This window comes from Stomoxys calcitrans, chromosome 2 (assembly GCF_963082655.1).
Source record: "Stomoxys calcitrans chromosome 2, idStoCalc2.1, whole genome shotgun sequence".
Taxonomy (NCBI): domain Eukaryota; kingdom Metazoa; phylum Arthropoda; class Insecta; order Diptera; family Muscidae; genus Stomoxys; species Stomoxys calcitrans.
Window position 1 is genome coordinate 220300741 of NC_081553.1, and position 11127 is coordinate 220311867.

General features: G+C 35.1%; 2 protein-coding genes across 2 annotated transcripts; one reads left to right on the forward strand and one right to left on the reverse strand.

The window, feature by feature from the left end:
• Positions 1–4100: 4100 nt before the first annotated feature.
• On the forward strand, positions 4101–7526 carry LOC106096356 (uncharacterized). Its single transcript, XM_013264060.2, has 8 exons — positions 4101–4337; positions 4409–4538; positions 4668–4849; positions 5189–5313; positions 5954–6195; positions 6256–6456; positions 6527–6735; positions 6796–7526. The coding sequence occupies exons 2-8, from the start codon at positions 4410–4412 to the stop codon at positions 7022–7024; spliced, it is 1317 nt and encodes a 438-aa protein (XP_013119514.1). The 5' UTR covers positions 4101–4337; position 4409; the 3' UTR covers positions 7025–7526.
• Positions 7527–7543: 17 nt separating this feature from the next.
• Positions 7544–10080, reverse strand: LOC106096347 (coiled-coil domain-containing protein 174). Its single transcript, XM_013264048.2, has 2 exons — positions 9993–10080; positions 7544–9930 (listed from the first exon to the last, which is right to left on the reverse strand). The coding sequence occupies exon 2, from the start codon at positions 9827–9829 to the stop codon at positions 8099–8101; it is 1731 nt and encodes a 576-aa protein (XP_013119502.2). The 5' UTR covers positions 9830–9930; positions 9993–10080; the 3' UTR covers positions 7544–8098.
• Positions 10081–11127: the final 1047 nt, after the last annotated feature.

The window sequence follows — 11127 nt, forward strand, 5'->3', positions numbered from 1 at the left end:
TTTGAATCAATCTATAGCTTGATACAGATCCTATATAAACCGATCCGCCGATTTGGCTTCTTGAACCCCTACAAGGCGCAATCCTTATCCGAATGAACTGAAATATTACACAATGTCTTCAACAATGTTCAGCATTCAATTCATTTATGGTCCGAATCGGACTATTACTTAATATAGCTCCAATAGCATAACAGTTCTTATTTATTATTCTTTGTTTGCCTAAAAAGAGATACCGCGCAAAGAACTCGACAAATGCGATCCATGGTGAAGGGTATATAAGATTCGGCCCGACCGAACTTAGCAAGCTCTTACTTGTTGTAAACATATTTATTCTTTTATGGATATTTTGAAGATTTTCTTCAAGATATTTTGAAGATTTTGCAGGCTTTTTTATTTTGCAACAATTTTTCACCATAACCCTAATGGTTTGTAGCGATATGAGTTTGAAGCAGTATTGGGCAAATAACACATTATGTTGTACATGCACGAAAGCATAAGCCCATGGGCTTGAATTTAGAGTATCGTTCTATAACTTACTTTGGACACTCAGAGCAAAATTTGCGTACCCAATGTGGGAACATTTCACCGTCCATAGATAAGACATTACACTGCCCATAGGTAAGACATTTCACTGCCCATTGGTAGAAGTCTTAAAATTTTTTCAACTTAGCTGAAATTTGGTGTAAATAGATATAGCCTCCATATAAACCTTACCCCCGGTTTGACATCTTGAGTCCCCTCAATCGCCGAAATCAAAATGACTTCAAAATTAGAAAGAGTTAAGGTAAAATGTGTTATATGTCGGAAAATACATGCTGTTGGGTACCATGGGTTCGGCTAGGTCGAACTTAGTGTATATTTTCTAGGGTGTACATTTATTTGTATTTTTGGATTTAGATTAAACGTCATTTGAAAATTCAGTTTCAGCGAATGATCGAATAAGACCGAAAGAGGTTGACCAATAACCGACTAATCGATTAATATGTCTAATAACACAAAATGGGACATAAGGTTTATTTAATCTTTCGATTGAAATTCGTTAGTAAAAATAAAGCAAACAAATTTTACCTCATCGAATGAAATTTTAAATATAAAGTTTCATTAAGACTTTTTAAATAAGTACCATAAAAGCCAAATGGACGCGCAAGGGCAGGCAAATAACCCAATATACATATGTATATGTTTTTGGGATTTTTAACGTCCAAATGATTAATTAATTATAGCCCATCGAAAATTATTCAATTAATTGTTTGTTTAAAAAATTTAGCATATTCAATTGTTTGTTTATTTTAAGGGTCACGAATAATCGATAAATCGAGTGTATATCCTAATGTTTACTTTATTAAATTTTTTTATTTCTTTACCTTCGGAAAACAATAACGGTAATTCTACTCTACAGCTATTCACCATATTGAGTTGCCAAACTAAAATAGTTATTTTAATGATGGCAAGTCCCTTGGCAGCTTTATGCAGCATTAATAAAAGAAAGGCAGTGGAGCCAACTTAGTGCTTTTAGCACTAGATTTGGTGCTTTTTGAAGTGACGAAAACCCAAAAAGGTACCACCAGTGCCAAACGAAACCAGTAAGAAAAGGTAAAAGTCTGGCGGAGCTGACTATATTTTACCCCACACCACCAAGTCTACGTACTACTTTTAACACAGAGCACCTCTGTTCAAATCTAGTCAATACTTTACATATTGATTTGCCAAACAAAAATCGTTATTTTAATGATGGCAAGTCCCTTTGGCAGCTTCAAACAAGGCATCCCCTGTGATGAGTGCAGAAACGTCGCACAACGAGGAAGACATACGAACAAAATCATCTGAGAAGAAAGGCAGAAATGTGTCCCTTTTTATAAGGGCGGAAAGTCGGCAGCAGCAGACTAATAACCATCGATACGTAATACAACGGGAAAGACAGGCATGCCTTCGCATTAGATGTTATTCTGTGATAACAATTTTCTTATTACTTGAACATTTATTCTTTACTTTCAGTAGACCATTAACGGTAATCTTGCTCTACTGCTATCAACATATTGATCTGTCAAACTTGTATTTTAATGTTGCCAATACCCTAAGGTAGCTTTAAACAGATCACGAGTGGGAAGAAAAAGATTGTTTTGCTACCCCCTCTGTTACGGGTGCAGACAACCGACTGCAGCAGAGTAATAACCACCAAAGCGTGGCTGGGATAACCAAAAAAAAGTATTGCAAAGAAAACAAATCAGATTTTAGCCTGTGATAATATTTTCTTACTCAATGAACTTTAAATCGTTACTTTTCTTCGTTATTTTAATGTTGGCAAGTCGATAAGAAGCAATTCTCAAGCAAGTGTTTTGTATCCCACTTGTTGAGAGCAAAAAGCCGACTGCAACAGTGTAAAAACATCAAAACTCTTTCACAATAAAGAAGTTATGTAAGCACAATAAATCAGATGTTATCCTGTTATTATACATATATCTTAAAGTAATGAGTCGAAAGTAATGAGAAATACATTACTTTCGGTATACAGAAAAAAATAAAAATCGGTTTCAATCACGAAATTAATTGATCCTATTAATTTTTTAATTGAAACTGCTTCAATCACAAAAATGAAGCCTATGGAAGCCCCAATTTTTGTCCGATTTGGCTCAAATTTTGCACCTAGTTTTCTGTTACAACTACAACAACTATGCCAAGTACGTTTCGAATTGGTCTATAATCTGATATAGCTCCAATATAAACCGATCTCCCGATTTGGTTTCTTGAGCCCTTACAAATCGCAATTTTTGTCCAATTCGGCTGAAATTTTGCATGCAGTGTTCGGTTGTCGCTTCCAACAACTGTGCCAAGTACGGTCCAAATCGGTCTATAACCTGAAATAGCTCCCATATAAACCGTTTTCCCGATTTGACTTCTTGAGCCCTTACAAGCCGCATTATTTGTCCGATTTGGCTAAAATGTTGCATGTAGTGTTCTGTTATGCCTAACAACAGCTTTACCTAGTGCGGTTCAAATCGCTCAATAACCTGATATAGCCCCCATATAAACCGATCTCCCGATTTGACTTCTTGAGCTCTTAGAAGCCGCAATTTTTGTCTGATTTGGCTGAAACTTTGCACGTGATGTTACGTTTTGACTTCCAACAACTGTACGGTCAGAATCGGTGTATAACCTGATATAGCTCCGATTTGACTTCTTGAGCCTCTGGAAGCCGCAATTTTTGTCCCATTTGGCCGAAATTGAGCATGTATGTAGTATTTTGTGATGACTACCAAACCGCTAAAAATTTTAATTGTTCCGCGAGCGGAATTTTTTTATTTCCATACCAAAACACTTTTCTTTATCTGCACTTATAAATTAAAAATAAATAAAGAAAAACGAACCATTGAACTCATAAAACAAGCAAAAATTATGCCATTTCAAGTGTTGCCACTATAATAGTTTTTTCTCACTATAAACAGAGTACTACTTTTCCGCCTATTTTGAGCCAACGTTTCGACGACGTTTTTTTTATATGGAGTTTGACAGCATTCCGCTTGAAAAGCTGAACAGAATACTCGGCTTAAGTGGAAAGACACACTATACATGCAAAAAGGAGGCTATGTAAACAAAAAAATTTAATTAAAAAAAACAACCTGATAAAACAAAACAACGTGATAAAAAAAAATTTTCTGCACTTTGTCGTGGTTACTTTTTTCAAATATAAGATTTTTAAGCAAAAAAAAACTTTCAGATTTCATTCAGTAATTATCAGTGCGATTTTTGTAGTATTTCAAAAAAGTAACAACGAAAAACATGTGTTTTTAAACGTAGTACAAGCCTACCGAATATTCAATCGTTACTTTTGGCAGAGAAGTAACGGTAATTTAGCTCTATTGTATTTTTCATAACATATTGCCAAACTTAAATCGTTTGTTTTTAATATTGGCAAGTCGCTTAAGCATCATCAACAGTTCACGATTGAAAGGGAAGATACAAGGAAATGCTTTGCACCCCCATATTAGGGTGGCAAAAAGCCGGTTGCAGCAGGGTAATAACCATCAAAACGTGACACAATAAGGAAGTTATGCAAAAACAAACAAATCAGATGTTATCCTGTGACACTTGGCAAATGTCAGTAGAGGAAAATCAAAGTGAATATTATGGGGGTGCAAAAACAAGAACAAGCATTCATTAAAAATTCCAGAAGCTTAAGGATATTACAAATCGTTAGGAGAAAATTTTTATAAAAAAAAAACACCAAGGGAAAACAAAGTCTTAGGACTAGGTATTGCTTTTAAAAAAACACATCATTGCTTGTGCTTGAATTAATTTCGAGAATTGAATACATTATAAATTCTCCTTCTTGTGGGTGTGTAAGTAGTGTGCATCCTTTTTTTTGGCAAAGACACAGTCGATTTAATGTTCTTTTAATTTAATCAATTAGAATGGGCATAACTGAAACTTCTCAAATGGCTACAGCTGATGGCATGGATAATGGTTCGAAATTAACTTTGCAATTATTTGCAGATATCTTTAAATGCCTTGAACCGGAAGTGCAAATCGATACATTTGAGGTATGTATGCACATGTGTGTGTGTGTGTGTGTGGGTGAATCATGAAAGTGCCGTCATTCCACACAATCGCCAAGGGTTATATGGCAATAATGAGAGTTCTTATTTCAACACATGTGTTTGCTTTCACAGGAAGAACAAGGATCTGGACGTGGCGATAATTACACGGCCACCTTGTATCGCATACACCTGACAGGACAGCGTAAATGTCCCCTTGATGGCAAAAAACAAAAATGGGAAAATAATGTGATATGCAAACGTTTGCCAGAGAACATTAAGCTGAGAGAGGCTTATAAGAGTGACAAATTGTTTAGGTAAGAACGCTTTATTCGTTATTAAATGTCCTCCATTAAATCCTTTACTAAATTGACTAAATTTTTTTTTTCAAAAATACCAAAGTTGCCATTCCAACGGCAAACATTTTAGAAATATAGAAAATACTAAAATATACACCATTATCAAACATTCTTATCAATTACGACAATTTTCGGGGATTTTTTTTTAATGATGGCAATTTGACTTTCTTTTACAACATTGACTAGCCTTTACAAAAGTTTTGAAAGTAAAAAAATCGACGTTTTTTATTCAAATTTCGAAAAAAATTCCACAAAAATCTAATTTTCATATTTTCTTTTTTATTTATTTATTTTTAGAAATGAAGTTGAATTTTACACCGCCATAATGCCCGAGCTTTTAAAATTTCAAAGCACCAAAAGTAAAGAATTATTTAAAGCCCTTCCCAAGTGTTATTATGCCCGATCGGATCTCTTGATAATGGGTAAGAGAAACAAAAAAATCCTCTAAGGCGTTAGTACTCAAAAAAATTAACGAACGAGCTTCATTGGCTTGTAGTTTTGATTTAATAAGCTTCAGACTAGCGAAAGCCTTTCGTTTGTATTTGGTCTGTTCCCGTACTTTTCCAGTAAACATTTGCAGGAGAGTAAGAGCAGTCTTTATTCTCTTTTGCTTTTTATTTGAATAAAACAGCTGGTTTTCAAAAAACATCTGTTCGATGCCGCAATTTGCTGCTGGGAAAAAAGCCCCCAGCAGAATTTTGCAAGCTCTCAATTATCAAACTCTTACAATTTTGCTTGCTCTCGAGCACTCTCACGCTCTCTTCTGCTGGCAAATAAAGTTCGCAAACGACTTCCAGTAAATATTTGTGAAATTTGCACTGATTTTTGAGTACACAAACACTCTTCTTTTAAAGCCTTATAGCGCATTATACTGTTCGTTAAATTCGGATTAATGGCTCATATCAGCTGATTTTGTAAAGTGAAAACCTATTTTAATGACACAATCATCTGTTTTCACTTTATAAAATGAGCTGACGAGAGAAGTGATGATTTAAACGTGCTTTTAGTGATTATGGCTTATTCTATTTAACTCAAATTAATGTTCCCCCTTTCCCATTTCAGAGGATTTAAGGATACGTGGATTTCAAATGCCTGATCGGAAACAAGGCTTAACTATTGATGAGACTCGCACTGTTTTAAGACAAGTAGCCCAGTTTCATGCCTTGAGTTTGGCCTATAAATTTGAAAATCCCAAACAATTTGAGAATCTAAGAAAATTAAACGCTGAGGCCTTGTTCTCCAATGACAATGCCAACTGGTATAAGAAATACTATGAGACATTAACCAAAAATGCTATAAAAATGGTAAGTGTATCACAAAAAAATCCCATACAAAAATTTAAATTTTTTTGGTTTCCGTTTTAGATTTCCGATGTTTTGCCTGAAGATTCCAAATATTTGCAAATTTTTAAACAATTTGCCGAAGTAACAACTTTTTTTCAACGCATGGTCAACATGGTTAGTGAAGAATCTGCATTGTCCGCTTTTTGCCATGGCGATTGTTGGACAAATAATTTTTTATACAGATATGAGCCTAGTCTAGGTTGTGAACGCAAAGTATTGGAAGTAAGTTTTTAAGCAATGATGGGGGTGTGCTAGAAAACCAAACAGTTTTTAAATGTTTTCCCTTTTGCAGGTTTGCTTGGTGGACTTTCAAATGATACGCTACAGTTCGATAACCCTAGATGTGGCTAATCTTTTGTTTTGTTGTACCAGCAAGTCCATGAGAGATAGTCATTTGGCAGAGTTCCTGAAAATGTATACCAGCGATTTGTATTTGTGGCTACAATCGTTATGTTCACAAATACCAGATTTCTGCAATAGCTACGAGAAATTTGAGAATCTGTAAGTTTCCAAATAGTTTACAAAGATCTTTTATAAAAGAAAAAATAATCTCCCCTACAGATTTCACTTGGAATTAAAAAAATATGGCAGTTTTGCTTTAGGCTTATCCTTGGATATTATACCAATTAGCACTTGCTCTTCAGAAGACGCTCCCGATATGTATATAAACCGTGCTGATGCCATGGATAGTCCATATGGTGCACCGGAACTAAATTTTCCACCCAATGATTTATGCCGCCAGAAAATGTCGGAAATACTAATAGATATGGTTGATATGGGTATGCTATAAGTTATACTATGTTCAAAGCCTAGATATATTGCATAGCAAGAAAATGCCCACAGATTTGTTTTGAGGACAATCTTATTATTTGCTCAAAACTATACTTTAAGATTATAGATTGACCGAATTAGCTTAGATAATTAGAATGAGATCTAGTTTTTGTATATTATTTATTATTCTGTATGCAAGTATATTAAATGGTATTTTTAATGGTTTATTTAAACGAGTTTGTGTTTAAGCAAAAAGTGTCAACATATAAATGTATCCAATGGAAAAACAATTGTAAAAACTAAATGTATCCAGTTTTTCTATATCCAAATCAAATCAATAACCCATAAAATCTAAACTTGTTTTTTTCCTAATTTCTAGTATTACTTTGATTACCATGTTCTTGGTCTCAAGTAGCCCAACAAATCTTAAAGCAATTTTTTAATTTTTTCAAACTCACCTAATTCTTCATAATATCTCGCTGAGCATTTTTTCTTTTTTTTTCCTTCTACTTGATTTTTTTTTAAACAAAATGGAGCATTCCTTCCAGGGTTGTAGATGTACACAAGTCAGAGGCCATGTGTTTCTTTACAAATAAACAGAATATCTTTCAATCCTATAAATAAAAGATCAACATTAATTAAAAGCTCATATAACAATATCATCCATTTAGCATAAGTATATTTTACCTTGGAAAAATTTGATGTTAGATATTCAAATTATAAAAATTGCAATATAAAAAGTGCAGGATTCGACTTTTTAAGTTTTTACAAAAAAGGTTTCGATCTTTCCTAAACAAAAAATATTTTGCTTCATATTTTTGTATATTATTGGTTGTGCTAATAGTTGTAGCTGTTTCGTGAAATTTTTATTATTATTGTGTCAAAAAAAAGAAAACAATTGCATCATTCGATACATTCTTCTTCAGTGCCAAGAAAAAAAAAACTTTAAATAATACATCCTACAAAAAATACTATTTAAATCTTTATACAGACAATAAATAATGTTTAGTCTAAAACAAAATAAATTTGAAAAAGAAAACCAAAGGATTACATATTGATTTATTATGAAAAACATTGGTAAGTTACAGCAACTTCAATAGTCCGCTTTGGCTGTCCAAGAGGATTTGGTGGCCGGCATTTGTTTATCGCAATTATCGCGTATAAATCTTAGACCAGCTTCTATAGAGTTTTCCACCTCTTTAGTCGTCTTAGGTCTCTTTGAATGGGAAGGCAAGAAAAAGTCTTCCAAGTTAGATGGTGGTGGTATACAAACTCCTTCTCTTGCTTTTTCAGGTAATTCTTCCATGGGTCCCTCATAATTTCTTCTTTTAAATGTCTTCTCTTTCTTGCTAGAGCTTTGATACATATTAAACATTGAAGGCATTGGTTCCTCATAGCCCATCATATTGGGTGGTGGAACGTTATTGTAAAACGCTGTGTTATGCGTGCTTCTAAAATTTGTACGCTTTAAGGGTATATCCGGCGGTGGGGCAAACTCAGAATTTCGTTCATTTCTCTTGTATTCATTCCATTGTTCCTGTGTCATAGGTTCACGTTCTGGCTTGTATTGCCATTCTCCCTGGGCTTCATCCTCGCCGTTGGTGGTTTTACCTTTGACTCCCTCTTTTTCTTGATCCCAAGGTCGTATGTGTTCTTGACGTTCTCTTTCCTTTTCTTCTTCTTCCTTCAAGCGTTTTCTTTCCAATTTTTCAGCTTTCTTGCGTGCCTTACGCTCCTCCTTTGTCTCCTGCAATTTTTCTTCCGTCTCTTCAGGTTCTTCCTCCTTTTCAAGAGGCGGCAAACCCAAACGAGCCCTTTGCCTATTTTTGGCTGCAAATACACGTTCTGCTATAATTTTTTCTCTTTGAGCACGCAAAGTTTCTCTACGCTGTTGTTCCTCCAGGGTTTTTTCTCTTGCCTTTAGCAATTCTTTTTGTTGTTTCTTACGTTCGGCCTCATCCGTGGAGAAGGCATAATAGCCTACACCATGTTGGCGCGCTTCATCGAAGAACACATCCTGATAATGCACATCGGTCTTCTCTAAATTCTCTTGCTCTTTACGCTCCCAATTGGCCTTTTGTTCTTCATGTTTGGACATCATGGACAAACCATCGCCAAAGAGGGATGGTGGGGGCATAGGACCTATCATATCATCTTCATCTTCATCCCCAATATTTTCGCTTTGTTGCGTTCCCATTGTATCTATCATCCAGTTGGCTTTGGTTTGATCTAAGCGTTCCGGCATACTGGCTGCAAGCTCAGCATCTCGACGTTTGGCATTTTCCAAATCTTGTTTAAGACATTTACGAGTGCGTCCCAAACAATCGGTGTACTCTACCCAATCCCCATCGGCAGGTTCGTCTTCATCGCTACTACTTGCATTGCTGCTATCGGTTAATGTCCGTTCTGGGTTTGCTGTAACTTCCGTGGTAGATTCTTCTTGTTTCTTTTTGTTAAACATCACCAAGCAGTTGTCATCCGAGTTTAGATTTCCCCCAGACTTGGACATTCGCTCATAAAACTTTGCCTTGGCCTCCAAAACCTTTTGGGATTTCTCCAGCAGTAGGGAATCTTCGTGTTCATAAATCGTTCTTTTTTCATCCTTGTCTAATTCTTTGGCTCTTTTCTTTTTATCCTTTTTTCGGTAAGATCGGCTCGTATCATCATCTTCAAGGGTTCCATTGCCTAGCCTATGAGCTGAGGGTGGGTTTGAGTTTCTCTGTTGTAGTTTTGCTTTGGCCTCTGTCTGCTTTCGCAATAATTCCGCCTTGAGACTTAGCAAAGAGGAAAGATTAACATTTATCACTTTGTTCGGATCGTTCATGCTTAAGGTGTACCAATTCCAAAATTAGTTTTTGATAGGGTGTACGGCTTTTACGACAACACCCAGATGATTGAACTGTGGGTTGCAGGATGCTGTTTATCCTGAAGTTGAGAAAACAAGACTTGAAATTAGTATTTCATTTCAATATATTCAATATATTTACCTATGTTCGTTTCTTTGCGGACAAAAAAAATTTAAGTTTTGTTTTGGTTCTTAGCTTCCATTCATTCACTGGAATTGGTAACCCTAAGGATACTAATTGTTATCAATTCCAATGAATGTCATATTAATGGTATAATGGTTCCTTTACATGAAATGATTTTCCCGTTATACAAGTGGATATGTCAACTTTTCCATATTCAGAAAAACTCAAAAATTCCTGGCCGCTGTTTTATTTTGCCACTGATTTTTTTGTGTTGGTTTTAAGTTTTCATTCTTAGTGATGGAATTATAATTTGAATGTCAACAAGAATAAAAAGAACATGTACTGGCTGCCACACTGATTTGTTACTAAAGTAAATAGATATAATAATTAAGTGTTATTATCAGGATTCACTAATAGAAGGTTAGGTCACATGCAAAACACAAAGTGGATAGGCCCCATAAACATCATTAAGGATGTCAAATCTGACGATTGAAAATGTCATCATATAGGAGAAAACGTAAACAAAGAATGAATGTAAAAAGAGAACAGGTTGACATCCTCAATGCCAAGTACTGCCAAATATTAAAAAAAAAGTATATCGGCTGATCGCTTGGCTTAACCTTATTCAGTGAATCCTGTGTTATTATGTTAAAAACCATTAATTGATCCAACTTTTTTTCAAAGCATTAGATTTCATTCAATGAAACCTAACATAAATGACACCCTGTAACAGAGATGGAAAAGCCAAGACTTTTTTCAGTATTTTTTTCTAAACGAGGGGTTCCGTAGTAGCCCAGAGACCGGTTTAGTACTTTTTGAAGCACAACGAGTTTTTCGAACAATTCGGATGTTTCGAGCGATGAGCCCATCTAATCTTTGATATATCCAAGACAGATTTAATTGGCCAACGACAAAAAATCAGTGATTATTGCAACTCTGATTGTGAGTATGTAACTAGTTCGCGCCATTTTTCCTTTATTGTATGTGTGTGCAATGGTCCTTATATATAAAGCACACATTCAACTGAAAGTTAGGAAATCTCATTGACAGATAGAGCACGTGGCGAGAAAAAATTGTACTCAACTGTTTGCTGCACACTACCTGGATAATACCATAGATATACCGCAAAAGATGGATATGCTTTGTCTTCGGT